The following is a 14,870-nucleotide window of genomic DNA, read 5'->3' on the forward strand; positions in this document are numbered from 1 at the left end:
TTTTTAATTGCTGCTAGGGGTTTTGCTTGATGTTTTTCTCTCCTGGTTGCACTAGGGCTTTGTAGCTTGTGTGTGGAGTGTATGTGTGCATGTGTTTTTGCACATCTACATTTAGCTAAGTAGGCATATGTATACATATGTGAATATATACATATGGTGGTGTGTGTATCTACTATGTGTGTGTGTGTGTGTGAGTAGATCCTTGTATGTGGATGCATGTGGTTCGACTCCCACATCCCCCCTTTTTCCTTTTTTTTGTTTTAATTGCTGCTAGGGGTTTTGCTTGATGTTTTCTCTCCTGGTTGCACTAGGGCTTTGTAGCTTGTGTGTGGAGTGTATGTGTGCATGTGTTTTTGCACATCTACATTTAGCTAAGTAGGCATATGTATACATATGTGAATATATACATATGGTGGTGTGTGTATCTACTATGTGTGTGTGTGTGTGTGAGTAGATCCTTGTATGTGGATGCATGTGGTTCGACTCCCACATCCCCCCCTTTTCCCTTTTTTTGTTTTAATTGCTGCTAGGGGTTTTGCTTGATGTTTTTCTCTCCTGGTTGCACTAGGGCTTTGTAGCTTGTGTGTGTGGAGTGTATGTGTGCATGTGTTTTTGCACATCTACATTTAGCTAAGTAGGCATATGTATACATATGTGAATATATACATATGGTGGTGTGTGTATCTACTATGTGTGTGTGTGAGTAGGTCCTTGTATGTGGATGCATGTGTAGATGTAGGTGTGTTTATGTGTGTGTGTGTGTGTGTGAGTGAGTCCACATATACATGTGCATGTGTGAGCACATATGCCTTGGGCATGTGTGTGTGCTCATGTGTGTGTGTGTGTGTGTGGATGAACACATCTCCCCATGTTAGTGTATCCTTGTTGATGATCCTATGCCATGCCTAGATAGTTCAATGGGTGTATAGTCTTTTTCTAGCTAGTGTACAATGTAGATATTGCCAAATATGGTAGCTTCCATATATGGCAAGAAGTCACTTGTAGCTTATAGGAATCCATGTGTTAATTTTCGAGCTGGCTTTGTGCATTGATGATTCATGTAAGTACCTATGTATGAATATGAGTTTTGGGGTAGAATCATCCCAGGAATCCATTGGTGCAATCAGATTTCACTTTAGAGCAACTTCATAAAACTGCTATTTTCTGTTGTGATGCCCTTTTAGAGCTTTATATCAGGTGGTGCTTTGATCCTTTGTGGATGATTCCTTGATGGAATGGTAGTGGGTGTACCCCTCTACAGTATGGGACATGCATTTCGTTCTTAGGTTTTTGTATGCACCTATTGTGCCCTGTCAAAGTGGGCACTTGGCTGAATTTGTCAGATTTGTGAAGCCGTGATAATTTCACTAAGTCTGGGAATCTGGAGTTATTTTCTTCCCCTGTTGTCTTGTGTGTATTTGCTCTTGTGTTGGAAATTAGCCCATGCAACAAACTAATGTTTGTTAGTTGTCATGTTTGTCTAGCTCCCTGTAAAATTTCATGCTTATACACCTCCTGTAGATATCATTTTGGAGGCTGCCAAAATGCTTCAGAGCATAAGCAGCTGGTGAAAATCTGTAATTTTCACTAAGTCCCAAACTGTGATATTTTGTCCAAGTTAGAGGCTGTAGATCTTCTCATGGGTGATTCCTTTGCCTTATATTTTTGTCAAGGGTTGTAATGATTTTTGTTGGCTTCAGTTTCATGTCTTGATGGAATTATTTGGAGGGTTGTAGTTGTTGTAGATCTTGTAGTCAAACTGTTATGTTGTTGTTAAAAACAGATTGTATGCTTATATGGTTTTAGAGCTTGTGTGGGCATTGGTTGATGGTGTGGTGTGTTCCCAAGCACCATTCCACTTGTATTTTGTTGCTTGATCATGTGGCAACCTGGTTACACCAGTGAGTGCACATATGTTTGTGTTTGTGACTGTTTTGAACCCGTAGGCCTTTGTAACTTGTTTTGTAGTTTCCGGTTGATCCGTGACTCTGTTCACTACGTTCTTCATATGTTTTTGCATCGTTTTCTCGTGATGTACATGTTGATGCCATGTTCATGCATCTCAAGATAACTTAATATAAGGTTCTGTCCAGAATTTAATTAACTCAACTAGTGCATATGAAAGTGACTAGAATAGTGATGCATGCTTCCTTCTTCACACATGCATCATATTGGTTGTTGCATTATGTTTTGCCGGTGTTCATTGGCTGTTATCTTATCTTGTGTAGCATTGGGAACGGAGAGCGAGTACGTGGATTCTAGAGAGTACGTGCAGGAAGAACAAGAGCAGTTCCAGGCTGAAGAAATCACAGGCAAGATGACCGTGACCTTGACACCGTTTCTAGCTTTGTTATGCTTAGAGATACGTATTCTTCGTTATATGCTCGCTTCCTACCACATGATATATACGCCATCTGCCATTGCCATGAAACCTCAAACACTTCCCTGTCCTAGCAAATATTGTTTGGCTAAGTAGGCTTGCTCAACCTTTAATGAATAGCTTTGCTAGTTGCAGGTGACAGCTGGTCCATGTGATAACATGGGCATTTTGATATCATTATGTTTAACTGCTATTTAATTAATGCACCTATAAACTTGGTAAATAACGGAAGGCCTAGCCTTTTGCCGGGTGATTTGTTTCGTTGTTGCCGCCTTAGTTTCGGCTACCGGTGTTTGATTACATAACTGAGCGCTCCTAATATGTTCGGGGTTGTTATGGGGACCCCCTTGATAAATCGTATAGAGTTAAGGCTTGTCTGACAGGACCCAACTTTGGTTTCAATTTGCTAATAATCTAATAATTAAATGCATAGGGAATAGCTACCCCCGAGGAATTAATCAACAACCCGGGCCATTGCTCCTCATGAGTGTTGGTCTAAACTAGAGTCATGTGCGGGGCCAAACCGGGGCAACTCGGGAGATTTCTATCAGGCCACTGTACGATGTGCTCATCGGTCGTGTCCTGAGACTGAGATACGCGGCTCTTATCGGGGTCGTCGACACGTCGGGCGGTCCTGCTAGATTTATCTTACCTTAGCGATATATCTTGCGCATTGGGATTTCGGTGAAACTTTGGGTCTCTGCAAAGTTGAGGTTTTCCTCTTAGGAATCCGACGAGATCACGAGTTTCGTGATAGAGGATTACTATGCGGCATGTGGTAATTTGTAATGGACTAGTTGGAGCATCCCTGCAGGGTTAAATCTTTCGGAAAGTCGTGCCCGCGGTTATGTGGCAAATATGGATATTTTGTTAACATCCGGTTCTAGACAACTTAAAGTAATGCTAATAAAACTGCCAACGGTGTGCGTAACCGTGACTGTCTCTCTCGAAGATCGTTCTTTGATCGAGAACACGGTGGGGTTATGCTTGACGTAAGTAGGTGTTCAGGATCACTTAGTGATCAATCTAGTATTCGACCGAATTGCGTAGATCACCATATGTTTATTCTAATCATCATAAGGTAGCCACTAAATATGCTTAGATTGTTGCAAACCCATACACTTAACCTTCCTCACCTATTAACTCGGCTAGATTTGATACCAAGGCCATTCGATTGCTGCGTCCTCGTGGCTCACGGTTTACTACAAACACCCATAGGTACAGGTACACCTGATGCAGGAGATCCTGATGACAGCCAGCTGAAGTGAGAGTTCGATGAGGACTCTGGCAGACTGTATGTGACTTACTCGGAGGACTAGAGGCGTGGTCGTGATCGTGGGGCCAGCAATGCGGGATTTCATAGCTTTACTTGTTTTCATGTTGTCCGTAGCTGGACTAAATTATGCTCCGAATAAAGTGTGCCTGTAAGCTTTATGATATACTTTTATCAGATGGCAAGTGTATGCCCTACTTGTTACTCTTTCAGTTTCGTAATGTTATGATTATCTCGCTTGCGAAACGTTTAGATGCGCCCCTTTTCCTTTTCGGGCCTCGCCCCCAAATAAGGAAAGGGCCGCATCTTAGTCGTTACAAACAAGAAGCGAACGACCACGCTCTCCTTCGTCTTTGGCAAAGGCGTCATCTTCACCACCGATTCTTGGGCTAGCAATGGGCAGGTACATATGTAATCCTGCATCTCTTTCTCCATGGCATCATACAAGTCTCTTGTATTATAGTATTTGTACTATACTCATCCTGTATATACTGTTTAGTGGAATGCTTTCTTCAAATTCTCTGGCAAGGTGCTTCACACATAGATATAATGCTTATTATTAGGTGGTAGTTCAGTTAGTTTAAAGGTGAATGGTGTATAAGAAGCTCACTTGTTGGTTGGCACATAGTAATTTTGTTTCTTCCATAAAGATGTCTTTGACAACTCTGAAATTATGTTCAGTACTTACACATGTAAGAGGCAAGAATATTTCTTATATTGTAGTATTTGCACCCGTTTTACTGGGAATGCTTACTTCAAATTATCTCGCAAGCTCCTTCCCATGTAGACATCATGCTTCTTACTCCCCCTGTTCCATAATATATGATTTTATTAGATCTTATATTATCTGCTAGAGGGAGTATTAGTTTCTGCTTCAGTTAGTTGAAATTTGAATGTTGTATAAGAAGGCCGGCTTCTTCAAGTAACACGTCCCTGTCATCACCAAGTAGTACTACAATTTCAGGGATCCATAAATGACAGCAAGCCCAAGCAGAAAACTTGAATACCAAATAACATGTCCATGCACAACTCTTGGAAATGTAATAAAAATTAGTATCAAAAATGATGATTTACGATTTTATTTTCGGAAAGGCAAGATCCAGAGCATCTGACAAAGACTAAATCATTTATCTTATCTTCGTGCAGATGATCTGCCTAGAGAAGACGGAAGCATCGATTGCTTTGTGACCTGTACGTAGTACCTGATTTTGGGCTGGACAGGGACAGCCACCCACACCTTTTGGCTTCCTTTCGGTTCCAAAAAAAAATAGTCATTACATAATAACTTAAAAAAAAGTTTTTTATTACAAATATGTAATCAAGAATGAAAACTGAAAAGACATAAGCACTTTATATTGGCCGCCCATTAATAAGCATATAATATTCATTAACTTGCCTCTTGACATAGCTTCTATGGCAGAATTAAGACGGCAGGAGCCTCACCATGGTCATTTTTTTGTTGAGAAAACCATTGTCTATTGATTCTTTTTAGGTGTACCATGGTCTATTGATGTGACTCCAGGTGCGCTTCACAAAAAAAAGGCTCATAACAGTTGAAGTAAAATAAAGAAAATATTATTATGTAATGCATAACGGCCCCAAAAAATATGTAAAAATTAAAAGGCATGATTTTAGAAAAACATTGCAAATCTATTTCATCCAAAAATCCTAATACACGGGCGCAACAACGTGCGCCATTCATGATCTAGTATTTTTGTAAAATATACAAAGGATAGCAAGGTACTACACGGGCGACCCGGGCTGCTCTGGACTTAGTTCCACCCCTGCTCACGAATACTCTCTCTATCTATAGAAGAATTCAGAGCAGCCGTGCTCTTATACTTGCGTGATTAACCCACTAATCCCCCTAGTAAACTTTGTCATGGTCTCGCGGGCCCTCTTGTTCTTCTGAGTTGCATCTCTGCTGACCTAGGCATCTTCTTCGGCTACAGACCTGCCTGTTCTATGGGTGCTTACAGTCAACAGGCCCAATCTTTGTGTCAAGAACAAGCGCGGTGCATTCTTGGCCCGCTTGCCCATGTGAGTCGGCCATGTATTTCTTGGTTGAGCAGAGCCAACTTAAGAGTGTTGACATGCCCCCTCCATCAGGATGACCAGGCGTGTCTAATGATCAAAGGAAGCACGCGTGGTCTCAACGTCTCGAACAGCTAGGGTAGTGGAATGGTTCCCGGATGCGTCACATTCTCAGAGGAATGCGCATGTGCACACACACATAAACACACAGACACTACTTCAGTGCCTTAACTGCAGGTGCCTTTGGGTCCATGACATGCGGGTTAAGGCACCCAAGTTCATCCCAAACACACACATCTAACTCCTTACAGTAGATCTCTCTCTCTCTCTCTCTCTCTCTGTGCGTGCGCGCTTCTCTCCCCCACAAACACACATTGCAATTCTTGGACATATGCACCTACCGCACCCTTTATAGGAGTGGAAAATCCTCACGAATGAGAAAATTAATGAGCATACTATCCTCTGACAGAGAATAAAGATCATCGTCATTATAGATTCTAGTACCAGAAAAATCACATATGTGTGACACAATTAAACAATCTCTTTTTATAAGGTAGAGAGATGCCATATATGTCCTGAGTAATAAAGAATGTTGAGCTTAACAAGTCACAAAAGTACTTCCACTGTACAAAAGCATGCGGGGTCGCACAAGTATGGTTTTGAATTTCATTGTCAAAAATATTTCAGTCATGAAGGAGATCAATTAATTTCAGTGACATTCAGTTATTTTGGCTTTCAACTCGGCTAGAGCAAAGAAATTTCCATTTCAATTTAATTAAGATCTAATCAAATGTTTTTATTTTTTATTTTTTATTTTTTCTGTGTACTACTGAAATTAATGGAATCTTTCGTCTGGAAGACAATCCTTTTAGTATGTACTAAAATTTATGAAAAATTCGAAATTTCACTGAAATTATACCGAAAGTGAGAACCACGAAGACCAAAAATACATAAGCATGTATACAAAAATAATTCCACGATTGTTAGATTAACAACTTTGTCCGGCGATGAAGAAGAGACGATGAGGAGGCAACGATTTCTTTCATGTAACGGTTTCTTTCTTTACATGAAGCAGGAATTAAAAAGACATCCTCTTTTGCCAAATCAGCATGTGTTCAAACCACTTTGTGTCAGGTCCGCATAATCAGAGAAAAACCACCTTCAAATCTAATGAAAACAATTTACGGTGACATTAACCTGGTTTTGACAGTTTTTAGGGTACAAATAATATGATTTTCGACCAGTAGGATATGAATCCATCAAACTGAATTTTACAGTCTATTCCTTTTTAGCAAATGAGGGTTTCCCCGAACTCTGCATCATGAAGATGCATGCAACCATATAATTTGAGAAGTCTTCAAACCGTATGTAGTACGACATAAAGTCTTGAAAAGAAATGAAAAGATACAAAAGGCCACAACCGGCATAAATAAAACTAGATGGCTAAACATCTATCTTGTTAATGCACCATCATCCAAACTATTTGTAGGTATCTAATGCTACCGTCTTCTAGCGGTTGCACACATAATTCATATGTTTCTTGGCTTCCGTACGGCTAAGTAACAACCACATACAAAACCATGAAGTTGCTCTGTAGATGACCTACAAAAAATTGCAACGTTTTAAAAATGGCGTCCTTTCGGCGGTTCCTAAATGTCCAAAGTAATGTCTGTGGAAGCTATGGGATGGTTGAATATTGTATTTTTTTGTATGTTGTATTGATTTAACCCTTGTATTGTATATATGAGTACAATATGAGAGAGACTTGGAGTAGAGGGCAAGTCGTACATGGTTTAAACCAATCCTATCTCTAACTCCCAATCTCTAACTTAAACATAATTATACTTCTAACATTTTCCCTGAGTCGTAGCGGGAGTGAAGCGGACGATTGCGACTGAATTTGAAGTCTTGCGCCTCTGTCATCTTCTCCACCGCGCCATCATCAACTGCATCTCTGATGGGTCGGCACCTAGGATGGTGACTGTGTCCCCTTCTAGTGCATCTCCTCTATTCCCTCCTGCAGTCACAGCGGGAGTGGCGTGGACGCTAGTGATGATGTGAACGCTGTTGACTGGAGTTGCTGCCGATGAGTTGTTGTAGACCAAGCCATTAATGTCGATGTCGAGGTAGTCGATCATGGTGATGTTGCCGTGGTCGAGGTAGACATGGTCAATGTGTGATCGTCGTGGATGATGAAGCCGCACAAAGCCGGAGGCGTAAAAAAAATACGCTATGACGAAGCTGTAGACGTGGACGATGCACCTTGTGGATGTCAGAGGGTGTCATCGGCGATGAGTCCATCAGTTTTGCCAGGACCAGAGGAAACCCATCGAGCACACATCGGTTTTGCCAGAACCGTGAGGCCGTGTAGGGGTCGTCACTATAGTGACGCCATGTCGATGCAGTCGTGTCGTCGTGGATGACGTGGTCGATGCCGACGTTGTGACGCGGTCATTGCCGTCGTCGTGGTCGCGTTTTGCAGAAAAATCTGTCAGAGGACGCTAGATGTCCATCTTGTAAACGAGGGGCGGCGGAGTGTTGACGATGATGGTGATGAAGACCACGTTGATGAAGACCTTGGCGATGAAGTGTTGGCGATGGCATTGCAGCGGCATGTCGACTATGATGTGTCGTTTGAAGGCGTCCCTGTGGCGACGAAGTGTCGTGCTGAAGAGGCTAACGAAGAATTACATCTTTTTGCACACCGGGCTGGCATGTGGATGATGCATGTCGATGTCGCTTCTTGAAGATATGCCCGACAAAGATCTTGACTCGCAGTCAGCTTGATGAATTGGTTCGGCTTGATGTAGTTTGGTTTGAAGACCTGTGTAGTCGTTCGGCTCGATGATGTGCTCGGTGCAGGTTAGCCAGCTCGATGCAGATGTAGTCGCATGATGTCGCGGCGCAGAACCGGTGAAGATCGTTCGATGTGATGAAGTCGCTAGCCTTGTTTGACCGGTTCGACTCGTATGAGAGCGACTCGAAGCTGGTGCGCGACGTACGATGATAGCTGGTTGGCGCTGCAGCGTGGAAGTCCTCTGGCGAGGCCGCGGCTTCGACGATGGAGGACACCGTATATGGATCATGGATGTATACTCCACATACCACATTTTCCTGGGTTGATGCATGTTCACGTAAGAAGAGTAGCCAATAGTAATTACTGAACAAGCACACTTGTCCATGGATGCAGTCTAGTTGCACACGATCTCGTCGGGTACTGGCTGTTTATCCCCCCGTGATCCAGCCCAAGTGTGCGGCGTGGTGCTGCCGAGTCGTCGTTGATTGGTGTCGTCGTCGTGGTCGCCGTAGGCGTGTTCAAGCGGACGGAGTTGGTTGATGTAGAGACGTGCGTGACCGATGCAGGAGCCCCTGCACCGTACCATCGCCTGTTGGAGCCGAGGGATCGAGTGATTAGGCCACAGTCAAGGATAACCATATTTCTGCACGGATCTGGTAGACCTTTTTTCACGGGATTGGGATCATCAGAGATTTATTCAGTGGCTAAATTAAAAAAGAAAACTAATCTAATACGTAGAACTGATCTAATTTAATCTACGAGAGCCGATCTCATCTTTGATTTTGATCGGATGTCGCGCCCCTGGGAGAGAGAATAAATCTCCCCGGCGGCGACGCGTTGTGGAAGTAGTAAAGAAACCTTGGATCCGTGTCGTGAGACTAACCATTCTAATATCCTATAGAAATTATGAGATGGCTGAATATTGTATTTTTTTTGTATGTTGTATTGATTTAACCTTTGTAGTGGTATAGGAGTACAATATAAAAGAGACATGGAGTAGAGGACAAGTCGTACATGATTTAAACCAATACTATCTCTAACTCCTAAATTTTAACTTAAATATAATTATACTTCTAACAATGTCCACACTCTGACTCGAATATGGACCGCAAGTTTAGTCGCCATCCCATTTAGCCAAATCAGAATAAGATGTGTATGTTATTAGGTGGGCCAACATTAAAAGCCATGTGCACTGTGGGCCATAATAATCTGCCCAGTGGCACTCAAAGAATAAAGATCATTCATCAATATCACAAAGCAACATAGTTTGCTACCTTCCCAACGACGTTTTGCGAGGTTATCTTTAGTCAAAACCTTTTTTTTTTGTAAACAAAACACATAAGAACTTTTACCTTTATGGGTAAGATCGATTCAACAATATGTAAAAACAACATTGTTTGCTACCTTTTCAACAATGTTTTGCAAGGTTATCTTTAGTCAAGATCACTTCCGTATGTACTTTTATCTTTAAGGGCACCTTAACTTTTCAAATGTGTAGCAATTTTAGGATTAGTCTAGCGTTTACCAAATTAATATACATTGACTTAACCAAGAATACATCTGACCTGCTGCATCAAGAGGGGTCAGCCGAGAACGGGGAGCGGCAGGGTCAGCAGCCACACGGGAGGGGACAACCTCCATCACCCTCGGCGGTAACCGTCCAGACGCAGCTCAGGAGTAAACCAGGCATCCTCGCCCCGTCAAGCCCGAAACGGGCTCGTGAAGCTCCCATCGTCGTGCTGCAGTATGAGTGCCACCGTCTCCGCCACCCCCAGCACGAGCCACACCTCCTTCGTCGGAGATGACGCCGAAAAGCCCACGCCTAGCCCGCCCAGACTCACATGGGCCCCAAAAGGGTCCAGATCTGGGCCAGGAGGGCGCTGCCGCCAACCATCGCGCCACCCCGAAGCCAAGCAGTCGCGCCACCGCCACCTCGCCACCCCGAAGTTGTGCCGCCCGCGAAGCTGCGCCGCCGCCGAATGCGTCATCGGCCTGAGAGAACCGCCGCCAGCCGCCACCACCCGAGCCATAGCGTCGTGCGAGGGGAAAATCAGGACCACCGCCGCAAGCAACACGCAAGCATTTTTGAATTAAAGTTGACTTTATTTTGCACTAGTATCAAAACTTTCAGAAAAAGAACCAACATTGACTTGTGGACAAAATTTATTTGTTATGATATGTCACTATTTAAACTTTTATTAAAAAACTATCTTTTCTGAAAAGACGTCAATGTGTAATTTTCTTTTTGTGGTTTTTTTCAAAAGTACAACGCAAGGTCAAAATTATTTTAATTTTTTTTAAATCGTCATTTTTTTATTGAATATAGAGTGTATATAGACCAGGAACCAAACTTTCCCGTCATGCTTTTTAGCATTTTACTCTCTAAGAAACAAGCTAGTACGTGCAACTGGGCAGTGGGCCCGAACCTAATCCAAAACACAAGAAGCATTCGCAGGCCGCTGTCGCCACCATGGCGTCCGCCTCCGCCGCCGCCCAAGCTGTCTCCTTCCCGCCCGGCCGGCGCGCCCCCTTGCCGCCGCCCCGCTGCACGCATTCCGAGCGCGGCGTCTCCTTCGACCCCGGCTCCGCCTTCTACCGCAGCGACAGCGCCCCGGGCCGCGACCTCGCCGTCCTCGCCGCCACCCTCCACCGCCGACGCCGCCCCGACCCATCCGCCCCTTTCCTTTGCCTCGACGCCATGTGCGGCTCCGGCGTCCGCGCCCTCCGCTACCTCGCGCAGGCCGGCGCCGACTTCGTCTGGGCCAACGACGCCTCCGACGCGCTCCACCCCGTCATCGTCGGCAACCTGTCCCGCTTCGAGCCCGTGCCACCCGACGGACAGAGGCGGTGGGTGGTGTCGCACCTCGACGCCACCCGGCTGCTCGCCGAGAGGTACCTCCGCCGGGAGTACTTCGACGTCATCGACGTCGACTCGTTCGGCAGCGAGGCCGAGTACATCAGGGCCGCGTTCTTGGCGCTCAAGATTGGGGGCCTTATGTACCTCACCTCCACCGATTGGCGGTCCGCCAGAGGTTACGGCGGGAAATGGTGAGCTGTTGATCCGTTTATTCATCGCACACTTCCTTAGATTCGTGATACATTTCCTTAAATTGTTAAATTATTAAATTTTTGGTACCCAATTACTCAAATACAAAACTAGGATGTTAGTTGATTGTTCTGTAATAAGGTTATCCAATGACGAATATAATTCAAACTATTTGCTTAGGTATTTGATAAATTGCAGTTGTGTATATCACTGTTTAGCCAGACTGAAAAATATCCAGTGATGAATAAACGGATGGTTCTGTATATTGGGCCAATTTTGCTTCCTGTATAGCATATATATACTCTTCTTTCTATAATTGGGAAAATAAATCAGCAATTTTTATTGAGGCAACTCTATACTCTACTCTCACATATGTTTCTCTTTTGAAAGACTCGATCAAGTCTCTTCATAAACGCCAGCCACATGACATTTTGTTTCTCTTAGCTCACTGTCTTCATATGGGGCATACGTTCGTCCAGTGCCATATCCGAATGAGATTGGTTTGCGAATGCTTTTAGGTGGGGCTGCCCGTGAAGCAGCTATGCTGGGATTTCACATAAAACCAGTATTCTCTTATTACGCGTATCATGGTCCGATTTTTCGAGCGATGGTACAGTTATGCCACGGAAAAGAAGATGGCATCAGGTTAGCTCAGGGATCTTCTGTTTCCAAATATCCTATATCCAATTCATATGTATAATGGAATGCTATGTTACTGATGTCCCTTATATTTTTGGCAGCAATTATGGTTTCATTTGTCATTGCAAGAGTTGCGGCCAGTCTCAGACTTTTGGATTTGACGAATTGGGCCAGATTTCTTGCAGATGTGCAGACAGAACAGTAGGTACATTTAATCATCCGGCGGTAGTAAATACTAGCGACAAAATTATCATAGTCAGACTACGTAACTACTTTAGTGGTGTCATGTGTTTTACTGAACTGATGTTAGGACTTGGAAATTATTTTTCCTTTAGTGTTTTACTCCTTTTCCTTTTTTTCGCACATAGAGAATATATATCATTTGAAGCTGATCAATATCCAGTTTTACTGATCAGGTAATCGTTATTTCTACATAAGCTGATTATTACTGTACCGCACAAGATCTTATTAACCCATGTTTAGCACTGAATACTTGACTGATGTTATGGTAGTATGTAATTAACATTTTATTCTACAGGATGCCACTTCAATCACTGTTGTAGGCCCACTTTGGACAGGTCCTCTTCATGATCGCTCTTCCATCACAGAAATGCTAAGCTTGGCTGTAGAATGGGGATGGGCACACACAAGTGTGAATGGTGTCACTTTGGAAAAACTTCTTGGCACCATGATTGAGGAAAGTGACCCAAGGTTACCGCCTGGATATATAAGACTTGATGAGGTATGTCGTGGAGTTGGAATATGTATTTATTAGGATGTCTGTGATGTACAATTGTTGAGTAAAGTCAAGCTAAATTTGGTACATGATGTCAGATTGCCAGCCGAGCAAAAGTTAACTCTCCACCGCTCGGTACTCTCATCCATTCATTGCAGAAGGTATGCAACTTGTGCATTTTGTTATATCAAGTATGATTAATTTGCTAAATCCTAAGGAATGACCAGGGTGCTTCATTTAGGTTCCTATATGACATAATTTTGCTTTCCTTAATAACCTGTATGCAGTTCGGGAACATTCTGTTGCCATTTCATTTTATAAAGTAGATAAACATCGACTCTGAAAATGTTATCATACTCTGAATGTCAACAGGAAGGTTATGCTGCTTGTAGATCTCATATAGGTGCCAACGCAGTCAAGACCAACTGTCCCATCAGTTCTTGCATTGTGGTTGCACGGGAGATCCGAAATTTGCGATAACCGCCAACTACACACTTCAAAGTTTGCTAAGTCCACAATATGTGTATTATTAAACTGCACGAATTGTGGCTTTGTGCTCGAGTTCCTTCAAAGTTTCAGGCGAACATACGGTTCGAAAACCAGAAGAGAGCTGGCTCATTGGCAATGGTCTGAAATCGGAACACATGTTGTTGTCCTGCTCTATAGAAGTAGCAATTTTTTATCTTGGCACATGCAGCTGGTTGTTTCATGCGCTACAAAGTTCTTGATAGGAATTTGTAGCAGTTCACCTGCTTTGTATGCAAATGATAGCATTCCCTCCATGATTCTTCCTTACTACTAGCGCTGTTTTTTCACTCTTCATATTACTCAGCTTTATCTTAAGTCAAACTTTGTAAACTTTGACCAAGTCTAGACATTTTCATGAACATCTACAATTCCATTTTATTTACTCTGCGTACTACTGTAGCCTTGTCTGGAGAAAAATTAACACGGAAACAGGATGGATGAAAGCTGTATGTCTCAATGGAAAGTTAGCCATAAGTTAAAGTTTAGTTAAGCCAAGTTGGAACCTTTCTTATTTTATAGTAGTTTATAACTTTCAGATGTTTATTTAGAAATTTATGATTCATAGAAGAATATGCATGTGGCGGAGTTGGGATACTTTTGTCTTGAGAAGTTATGGTTCACAGAGGTTGGAAGGCATCCTGCCTGAATTTGTGAGTATCCTTGTTGTGTTGAAAGCATGCCACATTTACACCCCACATCATCCTTGTTTAGATTTTGGATGTAATCCGTATGTGTATATTAGGAGCAGTGGTGATTGCAATTTGCAAATATAAAAGTCTCTGCATTTTTAGGTAGCCAGATACTGGGCTAGCATTTTCAGTACCTGCACCCAACCTCTAGCACCAGCACTGTAAGATATATACAGTGTAGCTAAGGGCCTCTCTCTCTGCTCTAGAACAAAATAATAGAAAAAATGCGGCATTAGGATCTGATGCCCTATTGTCAGCTATAAAATTGCAAACCAACAAGAATTGGCATCAAAGATGTTTGCCAAACTACATGAAAAATAAAGGAGTTGTGTCACCAATAAGTTCATCCGTACATCATCAACAATCATCTGGTTGGAGTGCCGGTCTCTTCTACATGCTAGATCAGAGTATAGTGGCGCAACGATGGTTCCAAATGCCTCCCGTTCCCAAAAAACTACACGTACTTAACTTGAAATGGGTACATATAACTAGTTTGCTCATTCGAATTTGTTCTCCCCAAATCAGAACAAAAGTTATGTTCACTTGGTTGCTACTGGTCTGGTAGAGAGGGCTAAGGTTGCTAAAGGGATATATATAAGAGAGAATGGAATCGATAGGAGGCATGTATGGGACGAGCTTTTACGGACAGCCCTTGTATTTAACACATGGTTGGTGACCGTCCAGATACGGTTCATGAAAGGTTGATATTTGAAAGAGACAATACATTATTTAAGGTATAGTATTAAGT

At 42.9% G+C, this 14,870-nt stretch overlaps 1 protein-coding gene across 2 annotated transcripts; it reads left to right on the forward strand.

Moving 5' to 3' along the window:
• The first annotated feature begins 10,891 nt into the window (after positions 1 to 10,891).
• On the forward strand, positions 10,892 to 14,223 carry LOC123445419 (tRNA (guanine(26)-N(2))-dimethyltransferase-like). Of its 2 annotated transcripts, none has more exons than XM_045122408.1 (6): positions 10,892 to 11,532; positions 11,975 to 12,175; positions 12,271 to 12,370; positions 12,708 to 12,911; positions 13,004 to 13,066; positions 13,999 to 14,223. In XM_045122408.1, exons 1-6 carry the CDS (start codon positions 10,955 to 10,957, stop codon positions 14,077 to 14,079), a joined length of 1,227 nt encoding a protein of 408 aa, XP_044978343.1. In that variant the 5' UTR covers positions 10,892 to 10,954; the 3' UTR covers positions 14,080 to 14,223. The 2 variants fall into 2 exon arrangements, with proteins under 2 accessions (XP_044978343.1, XP_044978342.1); XM_045122407.1 differs by lacking the exon at positions 13,999 to 14,223 and adding an exon at positions 13,278 to 13,811.
• The last annotated feature ends 647 nt before the right edge of the window (positions 14,224 to 14,870 follow it).

This window comes from Hordeum vulgare, chromosome 3H (assembly GCF_904849725.1).
Source record: "Hordeum vulgare subsp. vulgare chromosome 3H, MorexV3_pseudomolecules_assembly, whole genome shotgun sequence".
NCBI lineage: Eukaryota > Viridiplantae > Streptophyta > Magnoliopsida > Poales > Poaceae > Hordeum > Hordeum vulgare.